Source organism: Alexandromys fortis, unplaced genomic scaffold (assembly GCF_014885135.2).
Source record: "Alexandromys fortis isolate MF-2015 unplaced genomic scaffold, M_Fortis_MF-2015_v1.1 scaffold_304, whole genome shotgun sequence".
NCBI classification, from domain to species: Eukaryota; Metazoa; Chordata; class Mammalia; order Rodentia; family Cricetidae; genus Alexandromys; species Alexandromys fortis.
In genome coordinates this window covers 626,891-648,618 of record NW_026068173.1, presented here as the reverse complement: position 1 = coordinate 648,618, position 21,728 = coordinate 626,891, and the positions used below count along the sequence as shown (strand labels likewise).

Below are 21,728 nucleotides of genomic sequence, written 5' to 3'. Positions count from 1 at the left end.
GGGGACCGGGAGGGGAGGACCCAAAGGAAGCACCTGGCTGGGTCGGGTAGGGAAGCAAAGGATGGCAGCATGCAGGAAAGTGGGTCGGAGTCTGCGGGTCAGGCCCGGCCTCCCGCCCGCCGCACCCTCGCCCTAGCCCACTCCTCGGCTCCAGGGAGGCTGCCACCACCACAGCAGCGCTAGCTAACCGCGGCTCCCGCCGCGCCAGCTGCTGCCAGCTGCGGAAATCCCAGTCCCGCCCCGCCCCCCGCAGCTGGGCGGCCTCCTCGAAGCTCCGCCCAAGGCCCGCTCGTGGCGCCGGAGCAGACGAGTCGGCGGGGTAGAGAAGCCGGAAGTTCCTTGCCGTTCCCCTGACTAGCGCTACGAAGTTCCGGCTCAGGTCTCCTACCTCGAGCTGTTCAGCGAGCAGTAGCATCGGAGCCGAGTGGAGCTGGTCAGGTGAGAGCCTCACAGGCGCCGTCTCACACGCAAGCCCGGCGGAAGCTGGACCGCGGTGGCGAGGACCGGGCCTGCTAAGGGCAAGGAGAGCGCGACCCGAGGCTCAGTCCCTCCCCTTGTTCGCAGGATGATCACGGACGTGCAGCTCGCCATCTTCGCCAACATGCTGGGCGTGTCGCTTTTCTTGCTTGTGGTTCTCTATCACTACGTGGCAGTCAACAATCCCAAGAAGCAGGAATGAAAGTAGCGCTTTCTCCGCCCCAGGTAACGGTCCGGGCAGTAGCGCCCAGGCCCCAGAGAGCTGAGTGGTGAGGCCGCGCCAGGGCCTACAGGCTTAGGAACTTGAAGTCAGAACGAGTCTAGCCAAGCTTAGACCAGAACCGGGCCCCCTTGTTTGCACTCTGTATACTGCCTTGAAACACTGCTTCTTCCCCTAAACGGCTTCCTACTACAATGAGGGTGGGCTTCCGGATCCTACTCAGGCTCCAGTTTTGAGGTTCCCAGCAGATAAAGTGCCAAGTTACAAGGAGTCGTTGACACCAAGACAAAGGCCGTAACTGTGCCACCCAAGTGTGGGATCAGGCCCCAAGCCTCACTTTCCCACGGAGCCTGAGGCAGGGTTGGGGGAGGAGCATGGTAGTGAAAGATGTAGACTTCCATGTTCTGAAACCAGGGACCTTGTTTTTATGGGTTATCTACAAACACAAACCAGAGGTCAAAAGGGAGGGGGGCAGAGTCTGGGAACCAAGTGTGTTTGAGAATGTAAGGGGAACCGGGCTAGATAGGGGTGGGCTCCTGAAGGATCTCCCGCAGGGAAAGAAAGCTGCAGCGTTTTCCTTACTTCGCGTTTTTCCCCTTTTTTCTAGGGTTCCAGGACATAGTCTGAGGCAAGATGGAGGGTGTGCGGGGCCTTCACACTTCACTGCATCCCTCCTACCCATCACAGCATACAAAGCAACTACACCTGGATTTTTCCAAACAACTTTTATTTCCTCAAAGTCTTCCTTAACTCTATGGAACAAGAAGCTGCCACTGAATAGGGCCCAGTATAGGGGCTGCTTTCTTTTCTATTCCCTCCCCCCAATACAAAAATATAGATATATATTTTTTGTGGTCCCAAAATCTTGTGCTGTGGAGGGGGGGAAGGGGTGGCAGGTCCCTGTTTTGTTCTGTCTCAAGGTGATGTTCTGCAAAGCCTCGGACGTGGTATCCTAAGGAGCTATGTTGTCACATGATACCAGCAGCTGGAAGACGGGACTAACATATCGTTCACTGTGTTCCCTCACCTTAGGTCTATGTCCTGGGCATGGAGGTAAAGGCATGGTCAGACCCTGGGAGAAATAGTGAGTGATGGAGATTTAGGGACGAAACAAACCTCACACTGGTTCAGGGGCCCCCTGCTGTAACAAATCCGGGTTGGGGAGTCAGATAGAGTACAGGAAATAGGAGAAAAGGCAGGGGCAGAGTGGGGCCGTGGGGGGCCGGCCTGAGGCAGCCTGCAACAGAGAAAAGAGAGGAAATCAGGGTTGTGGAAACAGCCCCATTTCTGGTCTGTTAGCCAGGGGCTGGGAGGTGAAGAGGGAAATGTGAAGGTGGGTAGGACTAGGCAGATTCACTACTGCACAGAAGTCTGCTATTAGAACTAGCTAGCTAGTGCCTAGGCCTTAAGGGCCTAACTACAAGTTACGCTGTGAAGTGAAGACAGGCCATGGTGGAATAAAAATCAGGGACTAAATTAATAATGAAAGTGCATTTAGTCTTTGGGATCAATGAGAAAAGGAGAAAATTATCCTGAATGTGGAAATGGGGTGAAAGAATAGTAGAAATGAAGGGTGAAGGACTGGACTCCGGTGCTCACCCTGGTGTAGCAGAGCGGGGTCCCGGCTCCAGCTCACTGCTCTCTCTGGTCTGGGGGATAGGGGATGTGGGGCTTGAAGAGCCTCTCATCCCTCTGCGAGTCGGCGGTGAGCTCCGGCCCAACCTGGGCCTAGCCTGTGTGGACAGGGGTAGTCTAAGAGGTTTTTTTTTGTTTTGTTTTGTTTTTTTTGCAGTGAGGCTTTCTGCTTCTAGAGTTTCCGTGCATAAGAATCTAGCACAGGAGTCCTGAGCACTGTTCCTAGCTGAGAGGATGAGGCGGGGTGGCAGCTAAAGAACTTCCAGATTCAGCTTATGACAACATGCCAGGTCTTACTTATCTAAGGGTGGCAAAGGGCCCAGCATTTCACCTCCATGGGTATCCCATGGTTAAGAGGTGGCTGAGTTGAGAAGCCGTATAAATAAAGATGGTAGAGGACTGGCAGACCTCCCTCAGCTTTCTGAGCCTCCGCCCCTGCCAGAGCAGCTTAAACTTCACCCATCCAGAGAAGCTTGTCTGATGGTAGGGCTGTTACTAGGAGCAGTAACCAGATGTGTTACCTGGGGAATCCGGGACCCCTCCTGGCGGAAACTCTCCTCGGGCAGGTCTGGTCAGAAAGAGAGGAGACGCTAAGGACGGGTAGGGAAAGCCAAAGCTAGCAGGCTGCGGTTGGGGCGCATCTGGCAGGGACAATGGAGTCTGAGACGAGTGAGATACCTGGCTGATTGGGACTGGGAAAGTTAACACTCAGGTACCATGCAGCTCTGATAGGCTGGTGACAGAGGCTGTAAAGCAGGACTCAGCATTTCCCTCCCAGTGCTCAGGAGAATATAGTGTCTTCCTGGGCTCTGCTAATGCTAAGGACAAGGAAAGACCCTCCCCCCAAATTTTACCTGCAAACGAGTCCTAATGCAGGGGATCCGAGCACCAGCCCCTAGAAGACTTTTCCCAATCACCATGACAGCCTCTGAGTTGTCCCCTGAAGACGAGAATGAACAGCTGCTCCCTAGAGAACAGAGGAAACTGATCATCAAGGCAGGACTAGAAGAGAAGGTAACTTCATTTACATCAGTTTCTTGACCTTGTTTTGTTTATGGTGCTGGGGATTAAAGCTAGGTTTTCATGATAAGCCAGTGCCTAACCACTGAGCTATATCCCAGCGGCCCTTCACTCAGCATCATTGAATTAGTGGTACAATCATTTGTTGTTGCAGTGATTTTTGTGCATAGTAGGATGTTTACCAACATCCCTACCTCAAATTGTGTGTGCTGTTTCCTCCCTAGATCCTTCCCTATTGTAATAGCTAGAACCCCCTTGGATGTTGTCATATGTTCTCTGGGGGGTTCTAATCTGACCCAAGAAGTGAAGCTGCCACTTTGAGTTAAAATTAAACTTTCAGGTTTAATGACTCAATTTGTAAACCTTAGAGCCCACTCCAATCAGATGTTTAGGTATTTAGGAATAAAGTCCATCTGGGCATATCGGTCATGCCTCTAATCTCCGCATTCCAGAGGCAGAACTGGAAGACCAACTGGTCTACATAATGAGTTCCAGGACAGCAGGCTACATAGACCTTGTCTCAAAGGGGGTGTGGGGGAGTCCATTATGTGCAACAACTGGACTGAGGACTAACTTGATTAGAAATTGATAGGTTGGTACAGTATATGTTGGACTCAATCATAGGAAACAACCCTGCTGGGCATGGATTGTTTCTTATAATTAATTGTTGATCTTTTAATTCTAGCACTCAGGGCAGTCAGGTAGATCTCTATGGGTTTGGGGCTAGCCTGGTCTACAAAGAGTTCCAGGACAGCCAGGACTACAAAGAGAGACCCTGTTTCAAAAGAAAAAGAAAATAATCCCATTTACTTCTTTATACCGCTGGGTCTCTAACTTAAAATACAAGTAGGTGCCTTTTAAGTTTAGTTAGAGTATAGGATGCCATTTATAACCATAGGTGAAAAGCCTGTGTTGTTTCAAATGTTCCAATTTTATCCTCACTCTTAGCTCTTGGAGTTAGGGAACTTGATTAAATAGCACTTTGCAGGTAGAAAGTCCTCACATTCTTGAGCTACAAGCGAGGACTAGATAGTATAGAGCAGTTCCTGCACAGAGTGAACGTTCAATAAATGTTAACTATTACTTTATTTTACAAATTCATTTCATTGAATTCCACCCTCCCATACAAAGGCACGTGTGTTAGGAGTGTGAGATACCAGAATAACTCACACCTGCTCTGAAGTGGCCTGTATACATCAGGTCAAGAAAGGAAGTCCAGGTTAGGTAGCAGTACAGCTGAAGGGTTTCTTCTTGAAGCTTAGTTGGTAGCCTGTCTAAGCCCTGGGTGGTACAGAAGACAAGAAGCTGGGCAACTCGGATTTCAGGGGCAGTGGGTACAGACCTGATAAGCTGAGTGAATTGGGCAGTAGACAGGAGCCCAGATTTCGTGAGGAGGCTGGGCCAGAATTAGCAAGAGTTGGGGATGGGGCCAGGCTGCTTGTGGTAGGACGATGGTTCAGTGGCTGCTGCCGCCGTCTTCTGTCTGGGCATCGGGGCTCTGAGTGGAAAGGGCACAGCCAGTAAAGATAAAATTAGTGAGACACCATATGATGGGCTTCACTGACTTGCTGGCTTCCCCTGGCCAGGCATAGTCAGAAGATGCCTGTTTTCAAGTTTGCCAACAAAGCAGTCACCTGCCCTGTTCTGGAGCAACTGAGATGAAAGACATCTAATATTGACTCCAGACATCTAAATCTCAGCCAGCTCTCATCCTACCAGTTTGTTGTTAAAAGTTACAGATTCTAGAACATGGCCTTACTAGACTTTTCCCTCACCTCTAACTGCTCCTTTTCTCACTGAGGACCAATGTTCCAGCCATCTGGCCTTCCTCTTTTCTTAAGTCCTGTAATCTCTAAGGCCCTTTTCTTCTTAAGTCTCTGATTGCCAAACCAAATCCTACTGCCTTTTCCCCACTCCTTTGCTGTCTGCTAGGAAGCTCACTTCATTTTTCACTTCATTTTCTCCCTTGCATTTCCATTTGTTTAGTCAAATCCTGATGGTTCGACACTTGCATCTTATCCATGCAGTTGCCAGGGTATAAATGGATATTTTCACTCTCCATCCTCTCCCTTGGTTTGATTTAAAAAAAAAAAAAATCATACTTTTACATAGGTGCCACCAAGTTATCCTAAAATAGAAACTTTTTTTTTAAAATTATAATTCACTGAGGCTTGGGTAAGGGAGAAACAGTTTATCTGCAGACAGATTCTCACTGTGTAGCTCAGACTGTCTTCACTGTATAATCTAAGCTAGACCTGAACTTTTGGTCTTGCCACACCCTGCCAAACGCTTGGACTGTATGCATTCACCACACCACTACATGTAGCTAAATTCTGAAGGTCTTTTAAAGATAAAGTCCATTCTAAACCCTTATATTGAGGGTCCTGTGCTGTGTTTCTTGGCTACCTATCATTAGGATGCTAGCTTCATTGCTCATACCTCAGCCATGGTTGCTACTAGCTTTGAAATTTCTGTTTTTCTTTAGGCAGTACTTTGAGTCTCTTCCATGTTCCATCTCAAATGTGAGCTCCCTGTAAATGTTACCTTGGCCATTTACAGGCAAAATTAGTTCCCTTTTTCACATGGCTAGTATAGTTGTTTATAGATCAGTCACCTCTTAAAGTTTATGGGCATACTTAACTTCTAGGGGTAGTACTCCGACATACTCCTTTGGCCTGAACTTGTCTACTACAGGTTCTGAAGGGTGTGGCACCAGAGACAGATGGTAGGTGAATGGGACAGGGGACTTAGAGTACAGGTTCAGTAGCTTTTAGCAGGTGCCAGGTGCTCTTGAATTGTCATAGAAACAAAACACTGGTGTCAGTATCCTAGGTGTCTTAATATAAATACAGGTATGAGGTGTCTATACTGGGTTTTAGCAGGCTGTGCCACTGTTACATACGTAACAGTGCAAACCTGTAATCCCAGCATGCAGAAGGTTGTGACAGGCAGGGTGACTACAAGTTCCAGGCCAGCATGTGCTTCATAATGAGGCCCTGTTTCAAAGACTATTTTGATCGATCTTAGGATGGAAGCCCTTCTTGCTATGTGTCCCTGCACTGGATAGCAATTAAAGTCTAAATTAGATTTGTAAGAGTACAAAACAACCAGACCTTAGGGGGCTAGTGAGAGCAGAAATGCTGGTAAGAACAGGAGTCGGAGAGACTTGTGGCCACATCAGCCTGTAACATTAGTCACCCTCAGTGACTTGTGGTACTCAAGTGTATAGACCTGGTGGTTTGGATTGAAGATGTGAGTACTGAAATTGTCTTTTAGGGCAGAATGTGTACCTTCAACCCCATAGGTGGGCAGAGCTCTCAAGTGAAGCCAGCCTTATCTATCTACACAGCAAGTTTTAGACAAGCCAGGATTATACAGTGAGACCTTGTCATACAAATGGAGGCATGTTCCTCAGCACAGTAGGCAGAAATGGGGTGTGTAGATCAGAAATCATGTCTACATACAGGCAAGCTAAAATCCTGTGACAGCACGATCCTTCACCTTACCCTCAAGTAATGAAGAAGCAAGAAAGTGGTTAAGAGTATGGGAACACACACCTATAATCCCAGCACTCTGGAGTGGAGGCAGGAGGCCAGTTGTCTACAAAGTGAGTTTGAACCCAACCTGCACTAAATGAACTTCTGTCAAATTAAAAAAAAAAAAAAAAAAAAAAAAGACAAAGCCGGGTGGTGGTGGCACACGCCTTTATTCCCAGCACACGGGAGGCAGAGGCAGGTGAATCTCTGTGAGTTCGAGGCCAGCCTAGTCTACAAGAGGGCAAGCCCCAAAACTACAGAGAAACCCTGTTCTGTCTTGAAAAACCAAAAAAAAAAAAAAAAAAAAGACAAACCTTTGGGACACATATAGGTTCTAGTAATAGAGTGCTGAGTGTCACTCTGGAAATAATGAAGCAAATCAGATAAAAAGATTGAAAAAAAAAAGGCAACACAAAATGGGAGACTAGAACCTAAGAAAGAAAGCAAGGCTTAAAGCTCAGGAGTCTTATCCCTAATCAGGTTTTGAAAAAAAAAAAAAAAAAGGCAAGGTCTGGTGAGTCTGGAAAATATAAAGTATTAAAGACAAGTATTTCAATAAATTACTTTAAGACTGCCTTAACACCTTCCTGTAATTTGTCAATGGAAACACAGCTGGCTCACTTTGAAAGGGGAGGGGGTATTTCGAGACAGGTCTCTCTTTAACAGCCCTAGCTGTCCTGGAACTCTGTAGACCAGGCTGGCCTTGAACTCAGATTCGCCTGCCTCTGTCTCCTAAATACTGGGATTAAAGGCATGAACCATCACCCGGTTCTAACTCACTTTGTGTTTTGACTTTTGACTCCTCTTAATCCAGGTCTTACCCTATTTCTGTTAAGAGGATAAAAGGAGCCCCAATTCTGTATTTAGTTTTGAGTTACAGTCAACAGTGTAATGCCCATTGCAGAGTACTGTGATCAGCCCTGCTTCCACAGGTGGTAAAACGGTATTTTATGGTAACAAGCTGGGACTGGCAGGATAGGGCAGCCGCGCTAAGTTGAGCCAGGATGCACATTCTTAAGGTGTCATAGTTGGAAATATTAAGTCTGTTGCTTTATACCTAGAGTCTACATCATCTCTCCAAACATCTTTGGGACATCTCCCAATTTAGTACCCTAGATATTATAGGGTTCTTACACAGCTGGTTCTTACAACCCTATGAAAATTAGAAAGATTAGATTAAGCATTAATTTAACTCCCAGCTAAACTTTTCCTTCATCACATAGTAAGCATTTGCTGAATACTGAAGTGCTAGGCATAGTGCTAGGTCCTAGTGTTGGTGGATTTCCTGATACTGATCAAAGTGGCAATGGTGATAGAGACAGCAAGTCCTATTGACTCACCCCAGAGGAACTGACTGCCACTGAGAGCTGACCATTAGCTACTCTACCAAAAGTTGCCTGTTAGCTGAGCCAAGGCACTGACTAGGCCAGGCAAGAGTTCTAGTAATAGCAGGTTCAAGTGACGGAACTGGGAGTCAGATGAGAGGTGCTGGTGAGAGGGCGACAGTTAAAGGCTCCTGCCTCACCTTTCACAACATTTGGCTGGATAGATAGGCTGAAGGGGCAAGACTAGAATCATGCAAGTGAGAAACCTTGGATGCAAAACTGAAAGGGGCAACTGCATGATTATGGAATTTTGTGTCCTGGGTGCATCACCTGCTCTGTATAATGTTACCCTGGCCCCTTTAGCTCTTGCAGTTTTTTCTTTTCTTTTCTTTTCTTTTTTTTTTTTTTTGTAGTTTTGGAGCCTGTCTTGAAAATTGCTCTGTAGACCAGGCTAGCCTCTAACTCACAGAGATCTACCTGCCTCTGCCTCCCAAGTTCTGGGAGTGCACCATCACTGCCTGGCAACTTTTGCAGTTTCTTGCATGCCTTTGCCTTTTCTCACTTCACTGTATTGCTCTCTAGTGCCCTCTTTCCCTACAGTCACAGCAGATAGTCTTGTTGGTGTCTGTGAGATGGTAGATTATAGCTGTGCTACAGGTCTGGGAAGGTAGGAGGAGCACCGTTTGTAGCTGGGAGCCAGGTAGATTCTGGCCCTAAGGTCAGGCACGGGAATTAAGACCGACTCAGAACTGTGTGGCCTCCGGTCTGAAGTTGGCCTTCATGGGCCTTCTATATCACCGTCTCCCAGCTTGAAATGGAGCCTTTCAGACCAGTTCCCTGTCTGCCTTAAGCTGCTGGCTGAGCTGCCCAGATCTTTACCCTGAGAAAACTCCCTGGAACCCCCAATATCATGTTTGTTCTAGTCAATAAAACCAATAAAATGTATAGTTAAATATATATAGTAATTGATTTTTTTTTTTATGGGGAGTGGGTGGGTAGAGCCTTAAACTCATTCTGTAGCCAAGGGATGACCTTTTCTTTATCTTCCAAGTGCTGGGATTACAGGCATGTACTGCCACACTTGACATAGAAATTTTATAAATTCACAAATCAAAACAACAAAATTATCAAACCACAGTTCAAATTTTGGGAAAGTATAGCTCATTTACAGTTAAAATTTCTGTGTTCTGGGGGGTCATGTTTTCTTTTTCTAGCTTTGAAAACAACAGGCAAGCCAGGATGGCCGAGTTCAGTGTCCAAGACCCACATGGTAGAGAGGGAAGGAGAACTCCCATCAGTTGTTCTCTCACCGCCACTGGGGGCCGTGGCATGTGCCCTTGCCCACAGACAACATACACTCACACGCAATAAATAAATGCAAATAAACAAAGCATATAGCTTGCTGTGGTAGAGGCCAGAGAGCCAGAGACGTGAAAACAAATGTCACACTGTAACCTTGCAGGACAGATCACCCTAGACAAGTAAGTTTTCTCAAGAGTTGATTGAAAACGCCATGTCCAGATGTTAGTCTGCATTGCAGCCCTATCTAAAATCAGAACCAGCCTCCCTTCCTGAGGGCCTTCAAAGAACAATGCCAGCAAATGCCCAGCAGAACACTTTTAAGATTCCTACTTTTTAACTTTTAACTCCCTACACTATTTTGATAGTAACTTTTATCTTGACCCTTGACTTCAAAGCCATAGTTCTCTGCTTTTACAAGTATTTATGCAAGTCTTGGGGGCATCTCTTCTTTAGCCAGCTCTTTCTGTTCCAAGCTCGTTCACCTGAGAATGCAAGCATGCCTTCTCACTTAGTATACTGGCACTTCGATGTGGTGACTTAGTTCTCCAACCCTCCACTTGCCTATAGGGCATCTCCACAGATAACCTAAGGAATATAGGCGTGTCTAAAATAGCTTTTCATGGTTTTCCCCAAAGTGTCCGAGTGTCACCATAACTTTCCTCTGCACATAACCGTGAAGGTTCCTAGCTCACCTGTCTTATCATTACTGAATCTTGCCGCTTCTGTTCTAATGCTTAGACGTCTCTGTTGCAGGCCTTGGTCCAGGCTCTAGTAGCGCGTGCATAAATAAATGACTGCAAGCCAGTCTCCCCTCTCCCTTTCAGGCATGCAGTGCAGTACTTTGTTCCTATTTTTCTTAGAAGCATATCGTTGTTACCATATGCCTTATTTTAAACATCCTTGTTTTCAAAACACTTCTACTTCCCACGTTTCTTCACCAGATTTTGTGGTGAAGGGTGTAGCCCTTTTATGTCAGCTAAGTATACACGCTTTTGTCCACCCAGGAGATGTGTTTCTGATCATGGCTGTCATTTCTCATTTCTGGAATGTTTTTGTCAAGCCACATATTATTTGTTTTTCAAAGCCGTTTCTCAACTGAACATTCTTTGCTTCATTACTCATGACCTACCACAGTAGCCCCCCAAATGCCCTGAATGTTTATAATGTGCATGTATTTTTAATGTGTATTTACTGTCTTGTTTCCTCTGTGAAGCTTCTCGTCAATCAAGCAAGAACTACTTGGTGCTCAGGCTGAATGTTTTCTGTTAGTTCTCTGGGGAAGCAACAAGAGAAAGAATACCAGGCCCTCACATCAAGGATTTCAGAAAAGTTCTGCATCAGGAAGTGGGACTGGAGGGTGTCACTAAAATACTGATTACAAACTGGGAATGATAGCCTGCCTATAACCCAGCATTTGTTAAATTGAAGCAAGAGGATCCTAAGCCAATCTAGGCTACAGAACAAAACCCGGCCTCAAAAAAACCAAAAACAAACAAAAACCCAAAAAACAAACAAACAAAAAAAAAAACCTGCCTTGACTCCTCATGCAAGTGATATAGAAAAGGCCCTTTGTGGTCAAGGAAGGAAAATTTATAATGCTGATAAAGAAATGAGCTATGATCCAGGAAAGGCTGACAAAAACCAAAACTTCATCCATATTTGACTATGGGAGACTAGATATACTAAAAACCTAGAAGACAAACTGGAATAATTGCCACTTAAGGAATAAACCATTCTTCACCACTTCACCCCTGGGAGAAGCATCATTAGGGAGCCCAGATTGGCCTTCAATTGTCATTTTGCTTCAGCCTACCAAGCCAGTGTTACAGGTCTGTGCCACCACACCTAGCTGGACAAGCCCTTCCTAAAGCAGTCTAAGGCTCATCAGAAAAATGGGTGCACTCTGCATCCCACAGGACCTGCTTGGATGAAATGAAGCTATTTATGATATTGTCTTATTCGTTATCAAATGCTATCTAATATGAAGCATTACTGTTACTAATATGTTAAAGCATAGTGCTATGAGTTAAGACTGTCAACGGGGTTGGAATATAAACAGAACCAGGTTTTGTATCAGAAATAAGAACATTCTAATTAGCTCAAGCTGAGCTTCCTCTGCAGCTTCTCTAACTAGCAATCAGATTTACAGACACTAACCAGTGTATATCAGGGCATTCCAAAAGGAGGGTGCAAACTTAACAGTAGAAACATGCTCACAAAAAACAGCTCTTAGTTCCAGCTTACAAGTCTCCATGTTTTGACAAATTTCTATAGCCCACAAGACATCAACAGTACTGATTTGTGGTGTCTATTTCTAGAACTAATACTATAAAATTCTCTTACCCAATCACAATCCAGCTTCCTGCCAGCTTTTGTTCCCTTCCCCCACCCCCATCCCTTCAAACCCATGATTTGGTCATAAACTTCCTACCCAGAATCTCGTCAAGTGAGATCTAAAACTTACTATTGCCTAGTTGTGCCGCTGTGCACACTGATGAGGATAGACTGCTGGTTTGTAAGTCTGTGAGAGAAGCTGCTTCAGTTTTTCCTTGGAAGAATGGAATCTTGATATTACTATCTGAGTAGCTGTGAAGCCAGGAAGTTTCAGCCCACAGAGGCCGTGGACAGTGCTACAGTTTGAATTTCCTCCTACTGCCAACACGAAGACACTGCTACATTGTCCTTGATATGGAAGTTCCACGTCTGTGTTTGGCACTGCTTTAGCTAAGTGTTTTGTCCTTGGAAATGTCCCTGGTTCCTAGCATGTGCTGAAGCTACAATCCCCAGGACTTCTTCCTGTGGCCGGCCATATACAGTATTGTCTGAAGTCAAGCCGTAGGGAACAACAAGGTCGCAGGAGAGACTGGATTCTTCTGCTACAGACTAGTTTTATTGATCTACTCCTTGCACGTCTTCAAGCTCTTTTCCCCCAGCAATGCCCCAAACAACCGAACACCTGCTGCAAGGGCTCCCAGACTGGCTTACCTCTGACAGGGCCCAGCACCCGATGGCTGACCTTTTGGGTGCTAGAGCCCAGGCCTGGCAGCCCTGCAGGCCGACTGCCATGAAAAGGAAAGCTGGGAGAGTTCTTCATCTGTGGAGAATTTTGTTGGCTGCTGCTGCTACCACCACCACTTGTGCCAGTGCTAAAACTTCGAGCCCGGCTCAAGGTGTTTTCAGAGCAGGAAATGGGCAATCCACTGCAAAGAAGCAGATACCAGTTACCCTGCACCTGGGAAGAAGTGTCCTAAGGCTTCCTTAGGATGTAGCAATTAAAATTCACTTCCGGAGTTGAAGGGCATAAAAATCCATTGCCAGGAAGAAAGGAGGGAATGCATATCCATGGATGGAGCATCTAACTTGGGGCATACCCCCTAATCTTGGTGGTCATCCAAAGTAGCCATGGTGCTGGCTCTAGAACCCTCTTCACTTAAGTCATTTACCTTTGGGATCAGACCTGCCACACTCTGGCCACACTGCTCTGGATCTAGGAGTCCCTTGGCCTGATTTTCAGCTCCCTTAGATACAGCTCTAGGTGAAAGGGACTAGGCTCCCATTCTCAAAAACTGAAGTAATCTCATCAGTTTTCTTTTTCTTTCCTTTTTTCTTGGTTTTGTGAGACAGGGTTTCTCTGTAGCTTTGGAGCCTGTCTTGGCTGGCACTAGCTCTTGTAGACCAGGCTGGCCTTGAACTCATAGAGATCCACCTGCCTCTGCCTCCTGAGTGCTAGTATTAAAGGTGTGTGCCCCCACCGCCCGGCCCCCCAGTCTTCATTTACCCAGAACACAGCACCCCTCTAGAGTTTGCCAACCTTCCTGCACTCGCCATGCTGCTGGTCTTACTTGTTACTTTTGGGCGGAGTTCGAGCTCCTCTCTTCTTGCTCATGCCCACACTCACGCTCACAGTGCTGGTCAGACCTCTGCTGTTGCGCACGTGCTTTAGCATCCAGGCCCGCAGGTTAGTGAGGCTGTTGTGTTCTGACAGCACAATTCGGGGCCAGGGGTTACATTCTGCCATATCCAGAGCTGCGATGGCCATAGCTCGTCCCACCTGTGGGGAGTTGTATGGTTTAGTATCTTTGTCCTCTTAATCTAGCTGCTGTTTGGGGGAGCGGTACACAGCACAACAGGCAAGAGGAAGCTAGACGTAACAGTGGGTACCCTGAATTTTGTGCCCAGGTTCTTTATCTCAAGTCTGTTTACAGCTTGCTTTTCTGAGCAGGGACTGGTGTGCTTTTGGTTGACACTATGAGTTTGTATCTTTTACAACCTCAAGTTTTATTTCTCTTACATGCCTAGAAACAGACATACCAAGACTATAATAATGGGTGCTTTTGAGACTAGGAGTGAATGAATCCATGAGGAGTATCAGCTCAGGCCAGGCGATTTAGTTAGCTGTCCCAGGGTAATGTCTGGGTTGGGGGTCAGAAATCATGCCTATGTTTTTGCCATTACCATGACAGTTAACTGAAGAAAATCACACAACTTTGCAGAGCATCAACTGTTCCCACTTCCCCACTTAGTCTATGGATTCATACCTGCTCAAATAGTTCCACAGTGTATCTGGAGGGGAAAGCTGGCGGCGGAGGGGGGCTGGCACGCCCATTGTCATGGCAGGCAGCAGGGATGCTGTTTACTGAGCGTCCAGTGTTGTAGTTGCATTCAAGTGTGTAGCTAAGACACAGAGACCTTTGTGAGTGTCCTGTCTGAACAGGTGCTGGGACAGAACAGTGAGGGGCAGTGAGATGGCTTAAGAAGGTGATCACTTGGAAACAAGTAGACCAAGAGAAAGTGCTAATAATTCCCAACTAACTACTGACCGCGTGCCCAGGAAGTCCTCCAAAAATAAGACTCCGTGATTAATGCCAACTGTGCTAATTGAGACTCTCTTTTTAAGACTTGGGTGGTTCCAGCCCCTCAAACACCTAGGAATAAGTATTTTTTTTCTTTAAATAAGTTATTTTCTCAACTATGCCAGTTTCCTCCCAACCTGTGTATTATTCCTGAGGCTTTGTAGATTGCAACACGACCGCTTCCCTCTTTGGACTGGCCATCTCTACGGTCTCGGGCATACATGTTCTTTTCTGAGAAATTGCAGCCCTGGAAGTCAAAGTGGGCTGAATTCAAGGAGATGAGCTTTGGATATAGCATGTTTTCCACCTGTTTGAGGGAAGAAAAAACAACTCAGAAGACAATACAGAAAAAAGGGATAGGGGCAAGAAAAATAAGGCAGACAGTCATGTGACTATGTAGCATATACCATTATAGCCATCAGCAGTAATCAGTGTTTCTTGAAAGTCTCACTGCTGAACATTATTTCTTTTAAGCTCTTAGATTTCCCGTCACATTTTCCTGCTCTGGTTCTCAAGCTCTATAGAACTGGGGTGCCGGTAGCTTGCTCTTCACTCAGTGGCTAAGCTGTAAGGTGCTAGTGCCACCTCTTTGTCCTTTGAAGCTTGTGCAGAGGGAGTGTGCACAGGCCTTCCTGCTTGCTTCTCCAGAAGACCACCTTCCCACCTTGCCTGTAACCTAACCCTCAGCTCCCGACTGCTACACAGTACCTAGAGTCCTACCTGGGTGCTCTCATCACTAAAGCTGTTTCCATACATGAAGCAGCCCCTTTTGGAAGCATGTCCATGCAAGTCCACATAGTAAGCAACACCACTCTCTTTTGGGGGGATGGTGTCAGGGGCTGGCTCTTCCAGTTCAGGAGACTGTTGTGGTGGGACCCACACAGTGTCAGTCTTCTCTTCTGCTGCTGGCTCTGTCTCAGCCCAGGTCTCAGGGCTTTCCCCATCAGGTGGCTGTCCAAGGTGAGCTTCATTGTGGAGGTTGTTGACTTTCTCAAGGTCAGAAAGAGGAGTCTCAGGCGGCGGGAGATGGAGACTGGGCTGCGGGGCACAGGGCCTCTTGGCGTTGAGCCGGGAGTGCACGTGATGGTAGAGGAGCACAGCTTTCGCGCCATAGATGGCTGGGTGCAGGATGGCGTCAGGCTTCAGGTACTGACGGTTGAGATTCACTCCACGGGAGTCTGTGCTGTAGGAAGACAGGACTGAACAGGGTCTAGGTGTCTGGGCCAGCAAGAGACACTAGAGTAGGTGACAAGGAGGCTGGAAGACTTGTGAGTGCACGGCTTAAATTATGCTGGGAAAGAAAGGAGGACATGACCCTTCCTTGACTTGTTGTCCCCCTACTATAGAAATCCAAGGACAGTTTCCTCTACCCAAGTAGTCTTCACCGAGCCTACTTTTGCTTCAGCCCAGGAGTGTATGTAGATGCCATCCCTTCTCAGCTCACTGGAACATTAAAAGGACTCGTCCTTGTTAGGGTACAAGAGGACTAGAAATACAGACAAGTCAGAAGGCTGTCTATCTGTCACAGAGACGTGGGACATCAGAGAAACTGAGGAAATCCAAAAAGGTTTAGGCTACTTACCGGTAGTGGCCCCGAACCACACCATCAGGGTTTAACATAGGAATCAACTTAAAGACAAAGAGTCGGCGTAGGGTTTGCGCCCGGGGGTCATCAGGTCGAAGGATGAAGTCCAAAAAGCCATTGAAGACAAAGCTAGACGGAGTCTCCCCAGGGTGTACCCTGCTGCTTAAGAAGAATATCTGAGGTGGAGAAGAAAGCAGAGGAAGGTCAGTAGTGCTGTAGTTCCACTCTGACGTGTGTGGGTAGGAGTGGCTGCCTGCCAGAGGTACTGCACTGCAGCCCTCTGCCCTGGGCTACAAGCTAAGCTGGGTCCAGAATGCGTAGAGGTAAAGCTTTAAATTATCCACAGTGGCTGGAGCTAAAATAAAGCGAGAGTACTGTTTTGTTTTATTTATGTGTATGTCTGTGTGTCTGTCTACAAGTGCCTGTGAAGTGTGGAAGTTGTTACACCTCCTGGAGCAGGAGTTAAAGGCAACCACAGACAGCGTGGGTGATGGGAACCAAACAAGGATCCTGTGTAAGAGTATCAGGTGCTCTTAAACACTGAGCCGTCTTCTCCACCCAAGAGGACTGGTCCTATGTTCTCCCCACTCACCCTTTTGCCTGTGAAACGGAAGGGTCGGGGAGTGCTAAGATCAGGGAATAGCTGCTCTAGACGGGGCTCCCGATCTTCTCGAAGCCCATGGCAGGAAGTGACTGTTAGTAGATCTACCCGAAGTCCATCCAGAGAATAGCAGAGAAGCTCCCGGTGGTAATAAATGCTATCCAGAGGACTATGGGGGATAAAATCATTAGTCATAAGTCCCTGAGGTCCTGGAAAGAGCAGCGTCACCAGCTCAGGACCTGTGTTATTTGGTCCCTCCCCATAACCTTTGGGACCTCTTAGTCCTGTCAACTGGTGAGTCTAAGGATGTTTGTGGGCCTGTACTGCCAGATGCAGAATACAGGACTGAAATGGGAGTGCGTGCGTGCACACGAGCCTGTTGGAGTAGTTTGCAGACATTGGTTCTCTCCTATCATGTCAGTTCTGGGGACGAATTCCTATCATCAGGCTTGGCAGCAAACACCCTTCTTTACTTACTGAGCCATCTTGCTGTCGTTCCTCCACCCCTTTTATTTAGGGTGAACTTTCTGTTTGATTTCCTAGTCTGTGGGGCTTTAGGATAGATTTGCGTATACAGAGTTGTCATTGGAGGCAGATGAAGAAGACGTGCTGGGCAGCCACAGTACTGGCCAAATTCTAGATAACTCGTGAGAACTGAACAGGACATGAACTGGGCACGTGAGAGAAGGAGTGTAGGTGGTGGTAAGCTGATCGTGGTTATAAAGGAACACCTTTTTCAAAATGCCACATTCACACAGGGAAAAGACTGATGAAGTTCTGGTTAAGAGCTCTTAGGACAAATGCCAGAAGCAGTAGAGGTACTACAGGATCTAAGGCAGTGTGGCAGGGGTAAGGGTTGGTTAGTACCTGCTATGGGTAGAGTGAGTCTCTGGAAAGCGCTGGTCTAGCTGGCTTAGCAAATCCTGGCAGTCGCTGTAGGAGAAGGGGTAGCAGAAGGCGAAGAAGGTGGTGGCTCCCCGGCCCTCTACGAAACGGTGAACAAAGGATAGCACAAACTGTGTCTCTGTCATCTGGGGAGAAGAGGAGGGGAATGGTCATCTGTCAGAACTGAGCTCCTCCTGTTAGGAACACCTTTACCAACTCCCCTCCCTCTGATACTTTCCATATGAAAGCCAGCTTCTTCAGGCTTGCTGAAGTAGGGGCTCATCCTGGACCCCAACTAGGGGTGGAAGAAAGAAGATACTAAACTCAGGGGTGCTGCCTGCCTTGTACGCTCTCTCAGGAACTTGTTTCCTGTACTAGCACTTGGTCTTTCCCCCTAACGAAGAACTTACCTCAAAGGTGGGCCGGTCTCTAATGCGTTCCCAGCGTGGCCGGGAAGGCAGCGTGCGCACAAAGGGGGCCATGCCCTGAGAATACAGCTTGCTTTGCTTGTTCATGTTCATAATGTTGATCTTGATAAGTTTCCCTGGAGTTCCTCCCCGGACACTGAAGTAGAACCATGACCTGAGAACCAAGAGAGACCAGCTGTCGGACGTGGGAGGGCTAGAGAGAGAATGTGTGGGAAATGGGGGTCAAGTCAAAACTGCAGAGAGGATGGGAGGGGTTGGAAACGAGACACTGTACGGTCTGTAAGTCAAAGGACTGACCACACTCTGCATCCGGGCACTTGGACATTCCCGCCCACCCTCTCACTTCTCATACCTGTTCCCGTTCTCAAATTCTGTTTCAGCACAGTCCGGCCGGGTCCACACGTTGAACTCGTAGTCAGGGGAAGCAATGCTACTAGTGGGGGCTGAAGCCCCCCCTCCTACTACTTCCCCATCGCTAGAAACCGTTTCCACCTTTTCCACATGGGCTAGGTTCCCTGAATCAAAGCGAGAACTGAACAGCAATCCCCCACAGCGCAGCTCCATGGTGGGGCTGGGAAAGCATCCTCTTGCCCCACACAGGCCCTGAGAGCTGGGGGAAAAACGAAAGGGTTTATAGGCAGGCGGGAGAGAAAAATGCAACAATGTTTTTGGGTATCTTTGGAGAAATGAGAAATGCTTTTAGTATTCTATGAAGCAAAATACTTCCTTTCTTAGAAAACATGGAAGTAGCCTTCCAGCAAGATCAAGAGAAAACAGAACTCTGTCCCTGGACACCCAAGGGTTATGAGTAACCTGAAAGACCCCATTTAACTACACGCAGCTGCTGCCAAATCAAATGCTCTATGGCTTCTTGGCTGAGTTGGCAAACTCTAGACTCTCATGCTTCTCAGAAACCTAAAGAGCAGAGACTGGACGTCAGATGGCTGCCACCTACTCTATGAGGGAGGGGCCATTTTAACATTTCCTAGATTGGCTTTGTACTGTGCGGCCCAGAGCAGAAAGAACCAAATTTCTAAGTGTAAATGGTGGCTTCCTTTCTTTACCCCTTTGTCTTCACAAGCACTGACTAGAATCATGCTGTTGTTTCTACGAGACCTTGAAGAGCCGTTTCTGTTGTTGCCACCCCCTTTCTATACTATACCTATTATGAAAACTAGAAAAACATGGCCTGTGCCTGGCCAAAGCCACTTGCTCACCTGCCCTGAACCTCAGTTCCAATTAGGGTCTGTTTCCATCCTCCCGCCCTGTAGACACTGGAGCCTGTGCAAAAGCTACTCTCGAAGATGTGGGTAACGGGTGTCCTAAGCACCCCTAGGAAGGCTGGGCCAGTAGAATCGCGCTTGGAAGCAGCAAGCAGCTCCTTGATTCGCGAGGACCCTCGCACTGACTGGCTGGTCCAGGGCAGGGAAGGGTTTGGAGGCGTGGGAGGGGTCGAGACAGAGACTCTGGAGGATGGGAAGGCTGGTCCTAGGGGTCAGAGGTGAGGCCACGGGCTCGGAGGTGGTCAGCCAGAGGCGGGGTCGGCCGACCGCGCCAGGCCGGGGGGCGGGGTGGCATTCGACAGGGGCTCGGGCGGAGCGGGCTGAAGAAGGGGGCGGGGCCGGCCGCGGGGCCGCAGTCCGCGCAGAGCCCCTCACCTCTCTCCGGGCCGCTGCTCCCGCTCCCTGTCCCGCTAGCGAGGCGGCACCTCGGGCCCCGGCACCCGGGCCCTCCACCCAGGACCCACACAAAACCAGAGAGCCGCGGTGCCGGGACCCCGCTCTGCCAGGAAACAAGAAGTCTCTTGCCTATTGGCCGCAGTCGCAGCTGGCTACCCGCCCAGTAAAGCGTGCTGCCATTGGCCGGCGCGCAGGGTTCCGTGCACGTTGGCAGGTACCTGTGAGGGGGCCGTTTGGGGGCTTCCCGCGGGCCAGCGCCGTCCGCCGCTCAGGCAGCGTCTTCTCTGGAGGCGGTTAACGGCCCGCCACCCCGAGGCGGGAAAGACAAAGCCGGGGCGCGGGCAAGAGGAAAAGACTCACCTGCGGACAAGAAGACGCCGTGTGAAGCGGATCCTTGCTTACCGTGCCCTTATCTCTACTGTCTAGCAAAAGGCCAACAACAAGTTGTCCAGGAACCTGCCAGTGTTGGCCATAGCATGGCTGCGGATCGCAAAAAGGGAAGTGGAGGATGCGGGCATCGATCCCGCTACCTCTCGCATGCTAAGCGAGCGCTCTACCATTTGAGCTAATCCCCCAACTGCTGGTCCTTGCCTTCCTATTGCCTTTACAAGGTTTCCCGGAGGCCAATTGAACGGAAAATTTCTAACAGAGTATAAAGTACGTTGGAACTCTCGGCAAGGTTTTGAAACTGAGCCATGTAACAAACACATAAGCAATAAGGACTTTTTTTTGCAGTAATCATCTTTACACCCATTGCTCGAACAAAATGCATTGTACTTCGACTACTAAACTGCCTACGTGCCGCACCCCAGGTCAACAGTCGTCAAGCAAATACATTGCCTATAACCAAATTATAGCTTTTACCCCGCGAGTAATTGAGATTGGATGAAGTTCTAAAAACAATGTACGAAGTCCTTCGAGCCGGAATCGAACCAGCGACCTAAGGATTGCTAGGGCTCATCCACTACAGTCCTCCGCTCTACCAACTGAGCTATCGAAGGCTCCGCTGCTCCCGGAACTTGCCATTTTCCTTCTAATGCTTACCGGGAATTTTTCTGAGTTCTGGCCTGTTTCTCAGCAGTCTTGGGGGAGCTGGAGCCGGAAGGAAAGACGAAAGAGCAGGCTCGCCGGGTTTGCACCGTGCAGCGGGAGCGAGCGTGCTGCGAGCCGGCTCAGGGCCGAGCTGAGCTGGCGTTCCTCCCGCTGTGCAGACACCACTCCTGATGTTTGGGGGACTGCGAATCGTGTTCGCTGCTTCAGATCCAGGTTTCATTTGTTTTTTGGCGCGGTGCAAGTAAAAAGCATGCTCCTGCTGGTGCGAAAGACACTCACTCAGGCCCTCGCCAGAAGGAAACGCCGAGCCGCGGGAGATGAGCGATCCCTGAGTCTCAGACCCTAGGATATGGCGGGGGACGCGGATTCCTGATCCCGAGTACCCTGGGCCGGCTGGGTGCAGTCTCCCAAACTGCCCAATCTGCAGTGCCCAGCGCTTGTTAAACAAGTTCACTGGTTTTCGAGGTCTGGGAAGGGTTTCCGCCCCACCTGGACTCTTTCCCCGTCATTTGGTAATCAAGCGTCTCCTCTGGATGGGTCGACCTTGCGTCTACCCCGACCCTGCTCCTTATGTGAGCTCAAGTTTTTGTTGCTCTTCCTCACAGGGCCAGGCCACTGTTGGCTCACTGAAAGCTACGAGATTTTTTATTTATTTATTTTTATTTTTTTAAGGAACAGATTCAACCCCCTGGTCCTCCGCGCAGCCGACTCTGTCTGGCGGAGTGGGTGTGTCCAGAGACCTAGCCTCCGGTTCCAGTTCTGAAACGTCCGGCTAGGTGGAATGATAATTTGAAATCTTGTTTGATTTCATTCTGCTGGGGGTGGGGGAATGCTGCCATCGTGCCTGGACCTCAGCTGTGGAGAGTTTTCGGGGCACACGTTTAACATTTTTAAGTAATTCATATTTCTCTTTCCTCCTCCATTATTCCTGTCCCCATTATTCCCGCCCCCTCTCTTTCCTCCCTGGCTATATTTAATTCAGACGCCTTTAAAATGTGAGATTCACAAAACATACTTATCTATTTGTTTCTCAAACCTACAGCACAAAGTATTCCCAAAGGGGTCTTCTACGCGAGTGCTAACCAGGCCCAACACTGCTTAGATTAGAGTGGTTTAAGGACTTTTAGGG

The 21,728-nt window shown here is 48.3% G+C and overlaps 2 protein-coding genes and 2 non-coding genes across 11 annotated transcripts; 1 reads left to right on the top strand and 3 right to left on the bottom strand.

Moving 5' to 3' along the window:
• Positions 1-433: 433 nt before the first annotated feature.
• Ost4 (oligosaccharyltransferase complex subunit 4, non-catalytic) lies at positions 434-1,547 on the top strand. The gene is made up of 3 exons (XM_050128501.1): positions 434-438; positions 565-702; positions 1,305-1,547. The coding sequence occupies exon 2, from the start codon at positions 566-568 to the stop codon at positions 677-679; it is 114 nt and encodes a 37-aa protein (XP_049984458.1). The 5' UTR covers positions 434-438; position 565; the 3' UTR covers positions 680-702; positions 1,305-1,547.
• Agbl5 (AGBL carboxypeptidase 5) lies at positions 1,376-21,282 on the bottom strand. Of its 8 annotated transcripts, XM_050128494.1 has the most exons (17): positions 20,591-21,282; positions 19,765-19,906; positions 18,220-18,477; positions 17,850-18,021; positions 17,679-17,734; positions 17,422-17,586; positions 16,546-16,723; positions 15,951-16,129; positions 15,089-15,551; positions 14,506-14,675; positions 14,054-14,189; positions 13,358-13,566; positions 12,501-12,715; positions 4,695-4,850; positions 3,187-3,299; positions 2,297-2,430; positions 1,376-1,934 (listed from the first exon to the last, which is right to left on the bottom strand). In XM_050128494.1, the coding sequence occupies exons 3-17, from the start codon at positions 18,429-18,431 to the stop codon at positions 1,763-1,765; spliced, it is 2,730 nt and encodes a 909-aa protein (XP_049984451.1). In that variant the 5' UTR covers positions 18,432-18,477; positions 19,765-19,906; positions 20,591-21,282; the 3' UTR covers positions 1,376-1,762. The 8 variants fall into 8 exon arrangements, 7 of the variants coding, with proteins under 7 accessions (XP_049984451.1, XP_049984453.1, XP_049984452.1 ...); XM_050128496.1 differs by lacking the exons at positions 19,765-19,906; positions 20,591-21,282 and adding an exon at positions 19,907-20,108; XM_050128495.1 differs by lacking the exons at positions 19,765-19,906; positions 20,591-21,282 and adding an exon at positions 19,526-19,664.
• Positions 20,049-20,121, bottom strand: Trnaa-agc (transfer RNA alanine (anticodon AGC)). The gene has a single exon. It is a non-coding gene; the product is annotated as a tRNA-Ala (tRNA).
• Positions 20,459-20,547, bottom strand: Trnay-gua (transfer RNA tyrosine (anticodon GUA)). The gene is given in 2 exon segments: positions 20,459-20,494; positions 20,511-20,547. It is a non-coding gene; the product is annotated as a tRNA-Tyr (tRNA).
• Positions 21,283-21,728: the final 446 nt, after the last annotated feature.

Coding starts and splice junctions, on each gene's coding strand:
- Ost4 (XM_050128501.1), top strand. CDS start 566: ATGATCACGGACGTGCAGCTCGCCATCTTCGCCAACATGCTGGGCGTG.
- Agbl5 (XM_050128494.1), bottom strand. CDS start 18,431: ATGGAGCTGCGCTGTGGGGGATTGCTGTTCAGTTCTCGCTTTGATTCA. Junction 14,190..14,505: donor GCCTCAGGAATAATACACAG/GTTGGGAGGAAA, acceptor TCTGTGTCTTAG/CTACACACTTGAATGCAACT. Junction 4,851..12,500: donor GGTGCTGGGCCCTGTCAGAG/GTAAGCCAGTCT, acceptor CTTTCCACTCAG/AGCCCCGATGCCCAGACAGA.